This window comes from Cinclus cinclus, chromosome 13 (genome assembly GCF_963662255.1).
Source record: "Cinclus cinclus chromosome 13, bCinCin1.1, whole genome shotgun sequence".
In the NCBI taxonomy this organism is placed as follows: Eukaryota; Metazoa; Chordata; class Aves; order Passeriformes; family Cinclidae; genus Cinclus; species Cinclus cinclus.
This window is the reverse complement of record NC_085058.1, coordinates 4,877,087-4,896,768: the sequence shown is the minus strand read 5'-3', so window position 1 is coordinate 4,896,768 and position 19,682 is coordinate 4,877,087. Positions and strand designations below refer to the sequence as shown.

The 19,682-nt window shown below is 47.1% G+C and overlaps 1 protein-coding gene across 1 annotated transcript in view; it reads right to left on the bottom strand.

The window, feature by feature from the left end:
- The window catches only part of ALPK3 (alpha kinase 3), a 31,274-nt gene extending 12,383 nt beyond the window's left edge, over positions 1-18,891 (bottom strand). Inside the window, exons 1-3 of the mRNA XM_062501482.1 lie at positions 18,725-18,891; positions 8,976-9,014; positions 5,670-5,791 (exon numbers count right to left, since the gene is read on the bottom strand). Of these exons, the coding sequence (XP_062357466.1) occupies positions 5,670-5,791; positions 8,976-9,014; positions 18,725-18,867 (304 nt within the window). The 5' untranslated portion in view covers positions 18,868-18,891. The remainder of the gene's footprint in view (positions 1-5,669; positions 5,792-8,975; positions 9,015-18,724) is intronic.
- Positions 18,892-19,682: the final 791 nt, after the last annotated feature.

The window sequence follows — 19,682 nt, the reverse complement described above, 5'->3', positions numbered from 1 at the left end:
TATCTGCTGCAAATGTCCCTTCAGGCTTTCTGTGAGGCCAAAGGAAGGAGTCCAGCTCCTCAACTCCACCAGAACCCAAGGATCACCCACAGCACCCCAGAATGTGGCAAGGGGCAGCTCCCGTGAACATCCTGGGCATGGGCTGATGAAGGCTTTCCAAGAATATCCAGTGTCCCAAACCAGTGGCTCTGGAATAATGAGAAAGCAGGGACAAGGTGCTCTCTGGATACTTCCCAGCTACCAAGCCACAGGTTTCAAGGCTAACCAGGACCTCAAATGTCCTCCTTGTACCAGCCAAAGATGTTGTCAGCCCACTGCAATGCCTGAGCCCAGCTTACCCCTGGTCTCATGAAGGTCCTAGAGCAGGACTGAGAGTCCAGAAGCAGAGACTCATCAGCAGGAATTCACCCAGGTTTTGGCCAATCCAATATGCCTTTGTCCAGAAAAGCAGCATACACCAAATTTCCTCCTGCACTGCTTTGGCTCACCTGTCCCCATCCCTTGCTTATGGTGGCTCCTCAGTGTTCACTGGCTCCTAAAGGGTTTTAGTCCACTGGGATGAGACAGAGCTGGGAAGGTGTCTCAGTAGTCTTTCTTTCCTGTTCTCCTCTATGAGAAGCATCCCTCCCCATAGCCCAGACACCTCACAGACTGGATTTTACTCTGTTCTTCCTCCCTCTCTATGGTCTCTTATGCCACACTGCCCCAGCATGCCCCTCTCTATCCTTGCTGTGTGTACAGATCCCACATGCTTTGCTGCCTCAATCCCTTCCCACTGCTGCAATCAGCATCTTTGGCTTTCTGCTGGGTAGTGCCTCATTTCTCCTCTTCTACAAGAAGCCAAGCCATGATTTTCTCCCGACTCCCTTCCTGCAAGGCTCTTTGTCCTCCCCCTCTGCCCCACTCTTGTCACACCCTGTTATTTGCTGCTGCTCTGACCCCCTAAACCACTTTCCAGAGACATACAAAGCCCTCAGGTACTTGTGGCTGAAGAAAATGAGCCCTGAACTGGGAACTGGAGAAAGCCACGAGAGCATTCCAGTGATGGAATCATCAGGGATTGATGCTGCTGCTTATATTGTTCAAAAATATTAAATTTTGGCAGGAGAAGCCTGGGCTGAATGAGCCTGTGGTGAATTCTTTCTGCTCCAGAGATGATAAACAAAACAATTTCCATACACAAGCTCACACTGTGCCCAGAGCAATACAACCCTTCCAAAGGGCTGTTCTGAAAGCAAGACCTTCAGAAGGCCCCCATGGTCCATCTTGCAGGGAGCTGGCAGGTAGATTTTCCCGACACTCTAAGAAACAGCAATCACAGCCCTTCATTCTGGGAATTGCCAGCGGATAGTTTCCAAGAAGCCCTGTTATGTCCCGTGTGCCCCCCCTTCCCCACAGCCTCCACAGCTGACTTCCATTCCCAGCTGACATCTGCCAGAAAGAGCTGCAACCTCCATAGCTCTGCAGTGTCTCAAGGAAAGGCTTTTCCTCTTGCTATGCTTAAACTCCCTTTGACCTGTAGCACTTGTGTCCTTGAGGCTGCCTGCTCCCTCTGAAGAGCTATGGCCATGATAGCCCAGTGCCAGGACCAGCTCACATTGCACGCTCTAGCCTGCAGCCAAAGAGAGCTGCAGGCAAGTGCTGGCTGGAAGTCTGCAGGCAGGTGGATGCTGAAAGGCTTCCTACCTTGCATGCAGGTACAGTGACCCCAGCTGCCTGTCCAAATACCATCCATCTCTTCCCAGGGTCTGTAATTAGAGTCAAGCAGGGGAAGGGAAGATGCTTGTGCAGGGATGAGTCACCCTGGCATGGGGAGGGGAGCTGCTGCTGATGCTGCTAACATCCATCTTGACAGCATTGGGGCTGCTGAGTGAATAAATTCCCCTGGTCCAAGTGGGGGGGAAGAGGAGTCAGGCATCATTCCCAGCACAGCATCCACAGCTTGACAAGTGGGATGAGATAGAATTAAAGGTTCCATCTGTCCATTTGTGGGCACTACCAGGCTGCAGGCACCAGATGCCCACCCTTAGCATGAGACACCCTGAACAGCCACTCGTAGATCTGCACTCACCCTTCCAAAACCTGCCACTGCCGCAGCCCCCCCATGCAGCTGGTGCAGAGAGGAATTTGCTGGTAGGTGGGCCCCTGCAGCCCCCAGCCAGAGCCCCATAGCTGCAGACAGAATGGTGCTCCTGGGAAGAGGGCAGGCATCTGCTCTGTATCTTCAGGATGTGTGTCTTCCAGCAGCATTGCTCCAGCATGATGGCCAGCCACCACAGGATCCTGGAGGACTTTTCAGAGTGAGGATTTTTTTTCATGGAGATTGCCAGATTTAGATCAAACATTCTTTTTCTGAGAACTGTTAAAATCTGAGAAGTCTTCAAAGATTGGTGACCGTAATCAAAACGGTTCTTAAAGTATCTATCCAAAACAGTTCAAACATAGCTATCCAAAATCAACCAGAGAAACTCTTTTTCAGTTTGCTTTATTCTTCTTTTTTTTTTTTTTTGGGGGGGGGGGGTTGGGTGGGGGAGGGAAGGAGAGGGAGTTAAGTCTTCTGAAACTTGGGAAGGTGCTGCAAGTTTAGAACCATTAAATAATATCCAGTTTCTGCTCTACACAAGCTACATGCACTAGGGGCTTCAGCATACAGGAGGCTTCAGCATACAGCATACAGCATTCAGGAATACAATTCCTTTGTCCTCAGCCCCAAAGCCAAACTTCCCAGCAGCCTACTCTCTGCTCTTCTACTCACTATCCCATCCCCAAACCCCTCTCACAGCCCCTGCATGTCTCCAGACATACTTCATCCAAGCACTTCATCCTTCAAACACTTCCCTCAAAGGGTCACCATAAATGCAGCAAGTGGAACTCCTTTAACTTGATTAAAAACTGCATCCACTAAGCATGTGACTGTCTATTCACCCCAACTCTCTTCCCCAAGCCACGGGCAGAGCCCTTTCCCCTCTGTACTCTGCAATAAAACCATGGAGACAGTGACCGGATCAAGCTCCTGAGACAATGATTTGTGAAGCCAGGTCAGAGGGGTTGAACCTGGCTAAGGAGGGTGGAAATGGCACTGAAGAGGCAGCTGTACAACCGTGGGCTAGTGCTGACATACAATGACCTTGGCTAGATCCAGCTACCACCTGTCCTGGCTGGACTCATTCCCTAACAAGCAGCCAGAGACCTAGGCCCCTCCATCCAACGTCCCCTATTTAGTCAGCTGACAGCTCTCCTTCCCAGGCAATGCTACACAGAAGCAACTAAAAGGCTGGAAAATCCTTGCGGCAGCACCTCCATGAAGGGCCACTCTGAAGAGAGAAGCCCAATATCCACTCACTGCAAATGAATTGTGATGACCCTCGAGACCTTGAAGTCCAGACAGACCCACCAAGAAAAGCTCTTGGTGCAGAGATATAGGATGAAGCTGCACAGTAAATAGAAATGTTCTTGTTTCCTTTTCAACATCTCTTAGAGAACAAAGGATGAAACCAATTTTGTCTGAAAAAATAAAACATCTCATAACTGATGCAGTATTTGACCCAAAAAATCAAATCAGACATAGCAGGGACACCAGTAGCAGGCTGAAACTAGGCATCAGGAAGAAAGGAAGGTTTGTGCTTCCACAAACAAGAATCTGCCTTTGCCTGACCTACTTTCTCCCTGCCTGCACAACTCACCACATTCTGGAGATTGGTTCTTCAAACACTTGCATCTTTCTGTGTTCCTAGGACAGGCCCAGCACATCCTAGTACAAGTATTCCCAGATGTGGGACTAGCCTGTAACTCTCATTATTGGTCAAGAAGCAGCAAAAAAAAGAAAAAAAAATAAGATGCTATTCGAGGTCACACACCCATATTTGTGGCTTGACCGTCAAAACAGGAGCAAGTGACTGTCTGCCCTTTGCCTCCATCAGAGTGTCCCTGGACTCCAGCCATAGTTCTGGGACGGAACTGGTTCCACTCTGATCACTAGCCAGGGATGTCACTGCCATTTCCTTGCTCCCAGCAACACCTCCCAGTTGAATACAAACATCATGGCAGGGCAAGATACCTGAGCTACCAACCAGACTCTGCAGTCAAAGTATGCTTTACACTTCCTGGCTCTCTCTCCCAAAGAGATCCTGAGCTCCTAAAGCAGTCCATAGGACCATGTACAGGAGATGCCCATCTGTCAAAGGTGGTCCAAGAATGATTTTAAAAACGTTTCCTTGAAAATTTCTAAGTGCATAGGGACATCCCCCAAACTAGTTTACCAAGCACAAAAATATCATGACACATACCAAAAGAGACTCACTGACCATTTCCTTCACTTGAGTAGGAAATTAGGCCAGTATCAGTTCAAGTTTTCTACCTGGTGCAACACAACAGGAAGAGATGGAATTTGTTAGAAGGAACCATCAACCTCAAAGGTGCAGCTGGTGAAGATTGAACCCAGTGAGAGAAGACAGGACTTTTACTCTAGATTTCCCAACACACCCAGACATTTTCTCACCTCTGACACTTGCAGAATGGTGAGTTCCATGGTACTGCACAATATGTCAAGCTTTTGCTTCCAGAAAAGTGAAAATGGGAAGAGCCCTTCCAATGACTCCCCAAATAAAGTTGTTTGCAGGCATCTCCTAGTAGCCCCCTTTGGCTCTAGAAGCACTAATAAGGGGTCTGCTGAATTGAAGCCTCAGTAAAATCAAGATGTAGTTGTACCCCTGCAAGTTCAGAAGATCAGCCTTCAGAACAAGGGAATCCACAAGAGAAAAGCCAAGAATTCATCGCTGGCAGCTCTTAAAAGGACTGAAACTGTGCTTCCTTATTTCCAGCCTGTTTCTAACAGCAAACCAGATTTCCTTAGGAAAACTTCGGTCCTTTGGACTTGTGCCCAAGAGGCTCAGTGGATATAGTCTCCACCTTCCAAAACTTACAAGCTTGTTTCATGTCTCTCACTGAGTAACCTCTTGGAGTAATTAATACTAGTGAGGTCAGGAAGGATCATGGAATTGTTAATAAGTGCATCGAGAAAAGTGGCTTTAGAGTCTCCATATTTAAAGAACAAAATCTCATCAGCTATGGTGCTACTTGCCTCTACACCTATGTACTGCCATGCCACAATGCCTTAGCACCAGCCCTCTTTTTTGGCCTCTCCAGCTCCCTCCTCCTCCTCTATTTCTTGACTTAATCCTTTCCTGCCCAAGGGGAGACTTTAGCTCATTGGGCAGTGAGCAGCTTTTATTTCAGATGTTGACAGACACAGAAGTTTATCACTGATACAAGCGTAGCTGTGCTCTAACCATCTAGTCAGCAGTGTTGGCTCCAGCAGGACAGCCGTAGTCTCCTAAACGACACATTCCTGACTTATGGAGTCCAGAATTCGAGAAGCAGAGATCAGGACAGTACAATGCAGCTGGTCCAAGCAGTACCAGCATATCCCATTTCCTAGTCTTTCATTTGCCTTGTTTGACCTGTTAGCTTATGCCTTTGCCTCTTTACACTCTAAGGTGTTTCCCACCTCCTTTAAATTGAAGCTAAAATCACCATGCAATTGTTGAACAGCTGCTTGGCATTCTGACAACAGTGGGCTTGTTATCATTGTTATCACTTGCTGCAGAGTTTAACTGTCACAAGTCCAGCAGATGAGGCAGGACCAGGTTATTCACTGAAGACACTGTTACCTGTCACTATGCACGTGAATTTAGCATCACAGTCCTCGGACACAGCATGGGATTTGATAGTGGTTTCAAATAGTGGCTGTGTTTCCTCCGTCAGCTGAGAAATGATTGCGCAGAAGGTGCTCCTGGAAGATTCAAGAAGCATTTCTTAGAGATAAAAGCACCAGAAAAATCAAAGGGTCCACCTTGTGTCTCACCTCAGCAGCCTGTGTTCTTGTTGTCCATGCCCTCTTCCCTCCCATCGTCCCTACACTTGCTCACAAGTCCAGTCCAGTTTCAGGGCATTTGACTGATTTCTCCCTCCTAAGATCACTGTCAATTTAAAGTGACGTTTGGGAGCTATTCCCTTGGTCTTAGCCCTTATGGCTATCGGGGCAATGAACATTGACCCACTGGATGAATGAAGGCCCATTTTAGCTCTTGATTATACCAAAACATCTCTTTGGCCAGCCAGCAAGCTTAGAGCTCTGCCTAACAAAGTCAATTCCCAGTTCTGAACCATAATTGTTTCAAGAGTTGTTCTGTTTCCTGGGATTTTCTTTTATTTGTGAAGAATTTGTGTCATTTCAGCCCAAGTGTGAATTGAACATTTCTCTTGAACACAGCAGCCCTCTCAGAATGAAGAAAAGTTTCCAGCTGTGCGACAGCTCACTGGGGAGGACCTGAGTCTGGCTAGCAGATTTCTGAACACAGGAATTAGCTGGGAAAGAATTCCCTGTTTAACCTCTTACTTCTGCAGGTAGGCATTCACATTACCTACTCCAGAAGTTCAGGCTCTGACCTCAAAGTTTGTGCTGCGACACCCAAATAGTCAGAACTATCCTAACAGTGAAATCCATAACGCCCAAAAGCGGACAATAGACTCTTCAGATACTACAGCAATGTTCAATACATGCTGAAATAATAAATAAATCACCATACTCATCCAGCACTGCCAAGCCTGCTGCAGCATCACTGAGAGAGGTCCCAGAAAATCTGAGCTTTCTTAAATAAAAGGAATTTATGTAATTCCAAATTGGGTTTTCATTCAGATAATGCTGAGGCTCTTGGAAGGGAAGAGCTTCTCATTTAATTTTTCCCTCTTCAATTAAAACTACACATTTAAAATACTAGAGGGGTCCCCAAGGTTTCAAGTGTAAAGATGCTGGGAGAAACAGCCAATATTGCAAGAGAACCAGTAGCTGGCAGCTCTATTTATATAATTTTCAGCAGTGAAAGACATTCCTTAAACAAATGATCAGCTTCCAGAACCATGCAAGGGGTGGAACAAATGCCCAAACCACTCCTGACACAGCTCTACTATGAGCAGAAGGGCTCGAAGTGTGGTGTGGGTTCCATGAGGAGGACCCCAGCCTCACAAGCAGCCCCAACTTGCAGGCAGGATGCTGGTGCTGCTCCCACTAATGTTCAACCTGCTAAGGAAGCAAACTGGTTAAGGGCAAACCAAAAAAACCCACATTTAGCATGACCCAGCAAGGGCAGGTGCACTGACAGGGACTAAGCATGCATGGCTGAAGGCGTCAGGAAAGCTACAGCCACAGCAACTGCCTGTTTCATCCACCCTGACAACTTACCTGGAAGCTGCAGTGTCATTATTTTCCCTCTGCCTTCCTGCTAGAATGGGATGCAGGGAGATGAATCCCTGAGTAACAACCCACTGGGACACAGCAGGAACCTCACCCAGCTCCCAGGAACCTTGTGTTGGATGAAGGTCAGGACAGAGGAAGCTCAGGATGTTGCAAACCTGACTTATCTACTCAATGAGGGTTATAAGCATGGCCTGTATCCAAACACGTGTGAGAGAGAATAAAACTAACAGATTCCACAGCTCAGATTCTTTTCTGTGGAAATCAATCGATACTAGGACACTGGCCTCAGCAGGCAACTCTTCACTCAACTGTGGGTCCAGGAAAGGGCTGTGGGAGTCAAAAGCTGTTTCGAACATGAGCAACCTTTCCAAATTCCAATCCCAGGGAAAAAAAGTGCCAATTTCCGTGGAGTAAGGCCTAGTACAAGGCAGTTACTGGTAGGGTTTTGATGTTCCCTTCAACACAGACCCCCCGCCCCACACCAGTAAATGCCTTTCAGATCCACATAAAGGAATTTCCCAAGCATCAACCAACACTTCATACCCCACCAGGAGTGCAACCGCATCAGCATCTTTTAATCAAGTGATGCACACACATATAGTGGCTCTTGGGACCCAGTTTAAACCCAGCACCATGCCATCAGCACCAGCAGTCGGCACCAGGAATAAGTCTGATCCACTCAGTGCAAATCCCACAGCCACGTGGAATACATATAGCAAAGGCTACTGAATGGCTTTGGAAAGCAGCTGTGGCTGAAAGCTGGGGGCTCCACAGGCTTGGCAGATGAATCAGAGTCTTGTCCAATGACACTTGGCAGGAAGCCTGGAAGGTCTTTTGAGTCTTTCAAAGAAACCATTGTGTTGGCCACAGCAGGATTTGAAGGCTCTGGCACTGTGGGGCTCTCAGCTGACTCACTCCAGCTGCAAGGAGGCTTGTCCAATTCAAATTGCTTTCTAAACCAGTAATTCAGAGTATTCAAGGAACTGGACACAAAGCACTAGCCACTTTTTCTTTGGGCCTTCCTGGAGCTGCACCTTTTCAGCAGAAAAAGCCCTGGACCCTAGAAGAGACCGCTGGCAATTCAGTAGCCTTTTCAATTAAAGAGGGATTTCCATACAAAAGCCTGGTGGAAAGGAGATTTTTGAGCTGTACTCCTCTTGTCATGATTTTACTTTTCTGACTTTTTGGTTAGAAATCCCAGAGCTATATAGAGGTGTTCTGGAGAGGCCTTTCCCTCCAAGGCAATTCTTCTACCTGCCACTCCAGCAAACCAGAAATCCCAACTGATTTCCAAATGTGCTCTTTTGCCAAAGGCAAAATACAGCTGTACAAGTGTGTTTTGGGACAGACTCCAAGTGAATGAGGATCCTCACAACAATAGCAGAGGGAAGAAAATTTTTTTCTCTGGATATCTCAGGGCAGTCACATCTAATTTTTAATGTCTCTGTATGGAAGTCTCACTTTAATATAAAGAAGTAGCTGAACACCCATCCTTTGGCTAAGAAAGAGGAATATTTCTTGCACCTTAATACAAGAATTATGATGAACATTCACTTTTCTTTCTGCAGTTCAAGCAAGTATTAGGGATCAAATCATGCAGAATGAGGCTGTTAGATCACTTCAGGGCTCTCTACTGATTAATTAATTAGTACCAAAGCATTACAGGTTAATTGTGTGCAGACATTCATGGTCAGAGCAGTTGAATGCAATGTAGTTTTACCTTCCTAAACTGGAGGGAGAGAATCTGCTGCTTGATAAGCTAAGCAAAAAACAGCATAAAAACCATTAGACAGAGAAGCACAGAAAGGAGCTGAAATAAACAAACCATTACAGAGACATATTAATGATGAGTCATTTTGCAGAGGTCAGAGTTCCTATTAAAAGAAGGTACAGCTGCCTTAGGATGCCTGCCAGGATGAGCAAGCCACATTGTCAATTGAAATCAAAGGCTGTAAAAATGAAATGGGCGTTAACTGCAGAGAATCAGTGTCAGGACATTCATACAAGTAGGCTTCCAAGAAGCAGCACCTTGAGCCTTCCATGCACCATCTGCAGCACTGTTCTCAAAGCAGGCAACTCCACCACTGGAGACATCCAGTTAAATGTAGGTGGAAGTATGGATGAGACCCGCCCAATTCTCTTCTGGCAAGCAGGTGGCCTGAGCTGGGTACCCTCTGTGCTTCCAAGGACAGCTCCTGGGAGAAGCTGAAAACTCTCTGATCACATTGCTTTCCAGCTTGCCAATCAAATTACTAAGGTCTGGCAAAATATTAAAATAAAATAACAGAAGTAGACTTTACAAGAATCTACACATTTTGCTTTCTTTGTGGGAACACATAGCAGCGTTAACCAATTCAGGGGACAAAATCAAACACGCAAGTCCTGCACAAGATACCTTGATGAACTACTTACCAGTAGTCACCAGCTCTCCCAAAGGAGTGTCTTCAGGGACTCATGTCCTAGCCAAAGGGTCACACTGCCAGACTGTGGCAGCAGCCCCTTGCAGGTTGTAGGAAACAACCTCCGTGCATTGACTTGCGGCATCAGGGACAGTTCCTCAAGCCTTGAGCTCACCCCCATGGCAATCAAAAGTCCAAAACTAACAGGGACAAGCTAGTCAGCAGCATGTAAGCCCAGTGATTTAATTGCACTGAGGTACATGTTATGTCTATGCAACAACCTCACCATATAGCTTTGGAAATGACTGCAGCATGAGCAACCCCTCTGGGATGTACTGAGCCAGACTGCCACATCCCTACATGCAGAGAGATCAAAACTTCTCAGCCTCTGTTCTGAAGACCAGAATTTTGAGCCACCAAAATTAAGTGCTCCAGGTTGGTGCTAGTGCTACATAAGACAGCAGAATGAACCACGTGGAGGGCCACTGGCAGGTGCACCTCTTCAGGTCTCCTACCCAAATGTGTGAGTCCCAGTCATATGGAAGCCAGAAAGACTCCAAGTACTGCCCTAAAAATGACCACAGAGAGACTCTGAAAACTGGTCCTGACAACTGTACATTCCACTTGTGGAGGCAGACCCTCCATGTGAACACCAAGAAAAAAAGTAGTTCAGCTTGAAGTTCTGACACTTTACACAAATAATCATGTATTTCCTTTGAGAAGAAAAACCTGAAGAGCTCACTAACTCTTCTCCTCCAGGAGAGCAAAGACAGCAGAAATTTTGGACTGTTTTTCAGCAGCAGCTTTAACCCGTCAAACACAAGTGGCATTTGGCCTTTTGGCAGCAGCTTCACCTTCTCCACCCCCAGCCACACAATCCTGGTCCATTCCCATTGCCAACTGCTGGTCATACAGCCAAAGGATGTGCAGGTTGGGCGTGATCCAGCTGGAAAAAACAAATGCTCACAGTAACAGGTTAAGGATCACTCACTCACCTGATCCATCTTTCATGTGCTGTGCTGGTTCATGGCAGAAGTCAGACAGAGGAGCTGTGTCCTTTGAGCTGTATCCTTCCACCTCTCGCAAACCTATGCCTATAAGCTCCATGCACCTTCTGGCACTGCCAGGCACAGCTCTGCATTACCTGCCCTACTGACCAGCACCTCACCTTGTCCTCAACACTCAAAGACACCCTCAGAGCTTTTATACCTCAAACTATACCTTGTGCTCATCCCATCCTGACCTCCTCGGGATCCAGGTTCCTCCTCCCACACTCCTTCATAAGCACAACCACCCCAAGTGATCCCAGGGGCAGCTGTATCCCTGTGCTCTGGGCTGCCCCCAGGCACCTCCGTATGTCTGGAAACACAACACACGCATTTAACTTGTCTCAAAACATTTTGCTTACCACTGGAAGGGAAAAGCATCTTTTTACCCTCCAGTAATACTAAAGACCTTCTTGAAGGGAAGTTCCCAAATTCCTTGCTGGCTAGAATGCTAATGTAGGTAGTAGTGTGGTTTTAGTCATGATTTCTTGCATAAGACAAATAGGGATGTGTCTTGGCTTGGATGTAAAGAAAATAGCAAGAGTCAGAACAAAGGCTGCTTGTGCCATGAACCCATTGTGTTCATGGATGTGATCAAACAGTAAGCACTGACAGTGCTTTTTCTTTTTATCCCCAGTATTAAGACAACACAGACTTTATTCACTACACATCCTGAGACAGTGCTGAACATGATCTGAGGGTCTCTTGATATTATCAGAAGAAAAAGGCCATCATGTATTAACTGAAGTTTAACCTCAATATGCTAAGTTTGCTTTTCAGACTAGAGATTTAAGCCCCAGAGAGTATGATCAAATTGTGGATCCTGCAGCCAGCACAGCCTTGCCGGCAGGCAGCTGGTGCTTCACTTCAATTATGTTCCAGCATATCCATGCAGAGCTGTGACAACACAGCTGCAACAGAACCCAATCTACCCTGCTGGAAACGTGGGGCTCCTGAGCAGGGCAGCAGATGCTCCAGCTTGCCTGGTCTGATCCTCTCTGGGAATGGACTGTCTGTGCCCCGGGCTCCCCGAGGGTTTACTAGCACACAGAGCACAGGGCTCTGTTAATGAAATGCAGCATCAGAAGCAGGCATGTCTCCCTCAAGCAAGCTTGGGGCCCTAACAGTTACTGGATTAAGGCAAATGCTTATGTTATCCTGAGGAACACATCTGAAGTAGTAAATCAAGGCCTCAAGTATAACTTTCCCTTCCATTGCAGCAGTGGACTTCCAAAAGTCCACTGCTTCAGGCATGTCCAGCACTGGCAGGATGAAGCTTCCTCAGGCACCTCCCATTGATGAAGAGAAGCTCAGCTTTTTATAAGCTAGTTCTGAAAATACAGAACTGTTCTTAAGTGATGGACCATAGCATTATACCTCTCCACCACATCCTTTCTACCAGTCTCAATTCCTCATTAAAATTAGTTTTATCATATGCTTTCAAAATCCTTTGGCCATTTATCATCCACTTGAAGGTTTTAGCCCTTCAACTACTCATAATTTTCTTTGGAAGTGAAGACAGCCTTCCTAATTTTTCATTGCTAAATTTCAGTCTTGCAAGGGCGGGAGGCAGAACTGTCAACACCGCTCACTTTTTTTAACAACTCAAGTTGATGATCTGAGCTACCATCCACTGGCACCAAAAAGGTAACTGCTTGAAAAACATAGATTTTTCAGTCTGGAACCTTTTTTAACCCTCTCATACAATCATCCATTAAATTACTCTCAGTATTTCTTATCACTGAGATAAAGAAATCTTCCTCCTTCCAGTTCATTCCTCACATGGACATGAAGAGCTCAGGACACCCTGATACAGGCTTAACAGTGGCTCCATCCTCATATGGACAAGCATGTGGACTCAAGCTGCTTGAGCTGCAGCAGTGATCAATATTATTCAGTGCTCTTCCACAGCATGAAAACTGACCCACGCAAGCTGTCCAGTGAAGGAAAAACCAGCAAAATGTGTCCATGACAGCAAAGCTGACGCATCCAAGTTATATTTTGAGGGATTGGGCATTGTACCAAAGCTCCTTGAGAAGCCCATGGAGAGCCAGGCAGCCTGTCCATCCCAGGAACTGGACAGAGGGTCTGGCAATTTCCTAGAGAAACTCCCCATTGCTGGCTCTCTGACCCATGACATTATTTGGCATGTTTTGCACATGCAGACTTCCAAGTATAAGGTTTCCTGTGAACTTGCCTGCCTTCAAGGTTAACACTACACTACTTGAGACAAATACAAGCCACTCAGAATCCCGCCTCAGCTGTCAGCAGTGAACCCTTTTCAACATTTAAAAGCAAATACTGAGGCTTTCATGTACGCATGGTTGCGCTCACGGCTGCTTTCCTGCCATTTGTCCCTCTCCTTATCAAGCACTCCCTGCACACACAGAACGAGTGTGCTGGTGTTCGTATACCATGTCAGAAGCTGTCAGGAGGCCTTTGATAAAGCAGCTCTGAGTGTTGTGTTGTTGCACAAGACACATTGTTATTTCACAGACTGGAAAACAGATGTATTGAGCCTTTGCTTGTCAAGGTCATAGACCAAATCGATGTCAGAGATGCAGAAATGTAGCATTTTTTTCTGCAGGTAATTTACTTTTTGCTGAGATGAACACAGACTTGTGTGTAACAATTCAGGCTAAATTTCATTAACAGAGAAGATGGAAAACAATAAATTAAAGTTACACATTCCTGTATCAGCCTCTGTAATGCTCTGAAGATGGCTCAGATTTGTGTATTTTAACTCTGAATTATTGCTGCCTCTATGGCCCAAATCAAACTTAGAAACACAGCAAGGAATGTGAAATGGCAAAAAAAAAGCAAAGTAAATATTGGACAATGAGATGCCCAGGAAAGGTGACATCATCCTGGCAGTTCACTACACGGAGAAAAGAAAAAAAATTAAAAAAAAAAAATTGCCCGTAACAGCCCTTCCATATTCCTCTTCTTGGACCAGGCAATGCTGTGAAGTGTGAGACTGAGTCAGTGTGAGATAACAACCTCATTCACTCAGGATCTTCCTCCCCTCGTCGAAAGAGAGCAAGGGTAGAGCAGGTTTTAATTCCATCTCCTGGAAACTGCCTCTGCTATGGCATGAGAGGTATCTTGTTTGGAGATGACCACACTCTCTCCTCCACACAACTGCATCCTTGGCCTGGGAAACTTCCCCTTTTTATGAGGTTTCCTGAGAAGAGCACAGTTCTCACATGTGATATACTCTATCTTAATACTGGCCCCAAAGGGCATTGGCTCATCAGCCTACACACTTGGCTCCACTTGGCTTTCTGTATGATAGGGGCATATGGACAGGAATCTATAGAAAGGGAGCTGAAAAATCTCCCTTTGGAATTGTTGAGGACTGTTATTCAGAGTCCAAAACTGCCACGGAGCCCCACTCAAACCAGACACCCCTGTGCAGGTAGTTACAGCAATGGGAAACAGACACCTCTGTCCTACAGGTCACAGGGTGTAGAGATGAGTCATTGATGCCTTTAGCTTTGCCTTTCCAGTTAGTACTGGCTGTCCCTCCTTCCAGAGTTTGAGGCACTTTCACCCCACAAATCAAATTGACCGAGTGCTCTCAGGTGCCTCAGTTGGCATCTGACCAGGGGTTACATCACTCTTCGCCAAAAGCAAAGTCCTGTTGGATGTTACAGGTGTCCAACTGCTAAAGAGGGAACTCGACTGAACTAAACCTGCTTTTCAGGAACCAAGTGCTCCTCAGTTTCCTGCACACTTTATTATAGCAACAGATCTTTCGCCTTCATTTGATATTGCGTGCAAAGCAAGAGGAACAAGATTGAGAATGGTTTCCAGCCAGAAGAGCCAGGTGGCAAGGCTGAGCTCAACTGCCACCATGAGCAGCGTTATCCAAGAAAAGATCAGAGGCAATGTCAATACACTCTATAAATATCTGTATATGATGTAGCTATGACAGTAGGAAGATATTCAAGCAAGGAAGCAATGCTCTAATGAGACTGAGAAGCAGACACCTACATGAGGCAATAGGCACAGATCGCTTCCAGCAGAGAGGTTTGCCTAGCACTCACATGAAGGTTTTATGTAAAATTTCATCTCTCTGCACAATACACTCTCCAGACTCACTAGCTCTTACAAAAAGGATACCTAAAAAAGATGTCTTGAGAGTTGTGGCACATGAACGCAGCTAAGGCAGACCCTGGACAGGACTGACAGCTCCTCCTCTCACTTAATGAAATAATTACAATCAAGTGTTTTGAGGCATAACAGGTTTGTTTAAAAGGAAAAATTAAAAAAAAATTAAATTCCTGTGAGCAGCCAAAGCAGAGGGCAAGTCACTGTGGCCATAAGCTGCTCCTCCACACTGTTCAATATCAGATATATTAAAAGACCAGTCTTTCTTTCCAGAAAGACACTGAGCTGTTTGCTCACAGGGAAAATCCTTACAAAAGACTAGTTCCCAAGCACACAAAGAGTAAATACCCTGAACACTCTAATAAAATGATGATATTTGGCCATTTTCAACACCTCTATTCTTTTGGCCCCCTTAGCACCACCTCTGGAAAATTTAAGTTAAAACCCATAAATCATGTTCTGGTTACCAAATTCGTATTCTTCAATTTGCATGACAACCCTTTTCTCCAACGGGATTAGGAATACCAAGTAAGACCATCCAAACTGCGCTCAACATAGAATCACAGAATGGTTTGGGTTGAATGGGACCTTAAAGCTCACCTTGTTCCACCCCTGCCATGGGCAGGGACACCTTCCACTCCCTCTAGGTTGCCCCAAACCCCACCCAACCTGGCCTAGAACACCTCTAGGGATGGGGCAGCCACAGCTTCTCTGGGTAACCTGTGCCAGTGCCCCACCACCTTCACAGGGAAGACTTTCATTCTAATAGCCAACTAACCCTGCCTGCTAGCAGTTTGAAGCCATCTCCCCTTGTCCTGTCATTCCAGGCCCTTGTAAAGAGCCTCTCTCCATCCTTCTTTTAGGCTGCCTTCAGGTACTGGAAGGCCACAATTAGAGGCTTACCCAAAAGCCTCTCCAGGATGAACAGTTCCCGCCTTTTCTCATAGCAGAGGTGCTCCATCCCTCTGACAATCTTGGTGCCCCCTCTGGACTTGTTCAAACTGCTCTACTCCTGTGCTGGGAACTGCAGAGCAGAATGTGTTCATAAGTCCCCCCAAAAGCAGGGATTTCTAACCTCAGTTTCTGTTCTTAAAAATCTCTCCACGTCTTTATGTGCCTCTACCATGTTACTACACTTTCTACTGCTTTAAAGAAGCAGTGAAGAGAACAGGAAAATATTTTGGTTAAACATACTATATATATATACATAGAAAGACAGAAACAGAGAAACCTGAAAAAAAACACCACATTTTCTTTGGATCAGAATATCCATTTTTTGCTTTCTAACCACTACAGCAGCCTCCCACAGCAATCCTGCATCTACATCACTTGTCCTTTTGTCTTTGTTAGCTTCAAACCCAGCAAATCCAAATCCACTCTGTGTTAAAGAGAGCTGCCCAGTGTTATCTGCTGTTCTGCATACTCATCGTGCTTTTCAAGTTCTCCCAGGCAAGCTCTCCAGATGTTCCTGGATTTAATTAGAGTCATAATTGCTTTCTGAAAGTCTCCTTGCTGCACCATTCCACTCACTTGCTTTCCAGAATTGTTATGATACATTATTTAATTACAACATAAAAAGCCCCACTTCATTCAAGTCCTTGCCCTGCATCTTAGAGAACAGTTTCCAAAAATCCTGGCTCAAGTCTTCAGCACTCATAGGGCTCTGCAGGAAACCAGACTTTTATATGCCTCCTCCCTAAATCATTAGGGAATGCAGACGTTGCCATGAACTCAGGGAAAGGTCAATATTGCCATTTTGCGATTATTTAGTCACTGCATCTTACAAAAGAAGGGGCAGACAGTGGAGTTAAGAGACAAAATGAAATTGCTTTGCCACAGGCTTTGATGATCATGTACATAAGTGGTTGGAAAAATGAGTGGAGAATTTGTGGAAATTGAATGTGCTGATGATTTAAGTGGTGCAGCACAGAGTCCCTTTGCCAGCACTGGGCTCCCATGGATGGAAATTGGGGTGCAGCCACAGCAGCATCAAGTTGACAAGCTCAAGACATTCAGGGCTCAGTGCTCTGCAGCCATGGGCCAGATTTACCATGCCTGAGCCACCGCCTCAAGTGGTGGTGCAGCCAGAAGATACCACATGCACTGCCTGCATGGGTGCTACATTGCTCCATGCCTTCCTCAACAGAGGGAAACTTTGGGAATCCAGGTGGGAACACTGAAGGTATAACCTGCAGGATGGACAAACCCTCCTTTATGTTTAAACTGATTAAAGGTGCAATTTGATCACAGTCAAGGAAAATAAAAGTCAAGCTGAAGGCAACCCAAACACCTCAACATCTCCTTTATTAAAGTCCCTCTCTGCTTTTAATCTGCAGAACGGAGTCACTGGGCTCAGTTAGGAGTTTTCCAGTTCATGGTATGACCTGAGGCTGCAGGCTGTGGACCCTGTATGGGCATTTGGTGATGCTGAAGATGTCATGGTGTGCGATTAGCTCGCACCCAAGCATGACATGATACCACTACAAAGGAACTGAATTCAGACTTCAATTTGGCATTACCCCAGTTTTAACACCTGACTTCCAAGCAGCCCTTTTTAAATCTCTTTTGGTCCTGCATTTATTTTTATGAATGTCTGACTCCTTGAGACATCATTGCTTGACATGCTGGAAATGGATTATTTATAAACCATCAGCAGGGAAGAGGCACACTCACTTGGAGAGCTCATAGACTGAAGAGTATTCCCAGTGAATTCAAAGCAATTTCAAGGCTTTTGTGAATGCCTCACACAATCACCAACACCTTGGGCGCTGCTGGCACATCACACAGTAATTTTCTGTTTGCTAACCTCAGTCAGGCTCAGCTGACAGCACGTTTATTATACCTTCTCCCTGTGAACAAACCCTTATTACTAACGCAGACCCTGTGCTGGAGGGCATTCCTGACCCAGGAATACTGATCTCATTGCTGCTCAGCCCTTATCTACAGTGTAGAAATGCCCTTTTTGTCAATAAGATAAGGCATCCTAGCACAGAGCCCAGCAGGCCCCTCGCTCTGTCTGGTGAGCTGCTTCACTACAATGAAGGCAGGAAGGTCAGCGCTGTTCCCTGAGTTTAACTGGAGATACTCATGTTTGTCAGGATTTCATAAGGATGGCTTGGACTGAGACTTCACTGGGGTCTGCAGCTTTCTCATGAGGGGAAGAAGAGAGGCAGCACTGATCAATCTGTGGTCTCTGGTGACCAGTGACAGGCCAAGGGACCAGTATGAAGTTGTACAAGGGGGGTTAAAATACGTTAGAATATAGGATATTAAGAACAGGTTCTTCACTCAGAAGGTCGTGGGTCACCACAACAGGCTCCACAGGGCAGCAGTCATGGCCCCAAGGCTGCCAGAGCTCCAGGAGCATTTGGACAACCAGCTCAGGAGCAGCATGGGATTCTTGGGGTGTCCTGTGAACGGATAGGAGCTGGTCTCAACGATCCTTGTAGATAGGATATTCCATGACTCCATTCTACGATTCCATCACTTCACACACCTGCTCAGCTATACACAATGTGCAGTGCCGACAGGGCCTGCCTGGCAATAGCTGTGACACCCCCAGCTTTCTTTGAGGAGGCGAGGGCCTGGTCCTCTGAAGAGCCGAGCCAAGAAAACTTGGTTTTCTCCCCTGGAGCGGCTCCCCGGGGAAGGCCAGGCCCATTGGCTATACCCCTGCCAACCGGCTGGCCTCACGCTCCCTCTGAGGCCGGTGCAGCCTCACGGCTTGGGTGAGGGCCAGCCCGCCCTCCCGGTGCACCCCGGCCAGCCCGGCTCACCTCCCCTACTCCTCCGTCTCCCGCCTGTCGCCGGCGTGTCCCCCGCAAGCCCCCTCTGTCGCCCGCACCCACGGCAGCAACCAGCTCGGGGACTGCACTCAGAGCAGCGCCTTCCCCCCTTGGGCTGCAGCTCACCTGTTCTGGGGTCGGATGCCCAGCAGATAACTCCGTCGGTCCGGCCGCGAGGCCCAGGCCGCGCTCTCGGCCTCCTCCGCCCCGTCGATGTGGCTCGTTCCCCGCCCGCAGAGGCCCGAGAGGGCCCTGCGGGTCGAGCTCATGGCCGGAGTGCGGCTGCCCTGCCCCGCGGCCGTCGCTGCCCTCCCTGTCACTCACCGCCGCCGTTTATAGACGCTCCACACTTGCCGCTGTCAATCGTGACGCAGAGGCCACTGCCCGCCTCCTCCCCGCTCCTCCTCCTCCTTCTTCCTCCTCCTTCCTCCCCCACCTCCTCCACCACCTCCACCACCTCCACCACCTCCACCACCTCCACCACCTCCACCTCCCCCACCTCCCCCACCTCCCCACCAATGGGGATTTCTCACATCTCAAATATCTTTCTGGCAGAACCCGACGGTGCAGCATTGAAGTTGTGCCAAGTTTACACTGGATATCAGGAAAAGATTCTTCCCTGGAGGATGGTCGGGCGCTGAACACACTGTCCAGGGAATGCTTATGGCCCCAAGTCTGCCAGAGCTCCAGGAGCTTTTGGACAATGCTCTCAGGCAGAAGGTCGGATTGCTGGGCTGTCATGTGCAGAGCCAGAAGTTGGACTCAGCGGTCTTTGTGGGTCTCTTCCAGCTCAGGTTATTCCATGATTCTGTGATCTCTCAGGATCAGCTACAACATCGCCCACTTCCTTGCAAGCACAAGGCTCCACCCTGGCTAGCTGCACCACTCGGTGTGGGCTTGGCAGTCCCATCTCCCATCAGGGTCTCATGACTTTGCCTGTTTTTTATCCCAGAATGACCAAAAGAAAGTCTGTGATGGTATTTATCCAGTCTCCATAAAAAAAGACAGCACAAAACAGAGATGTAAAAGGAGGATACATGTCACAAACAATTACTAGCAGTGATTTAATACCAAAGGAAAATAT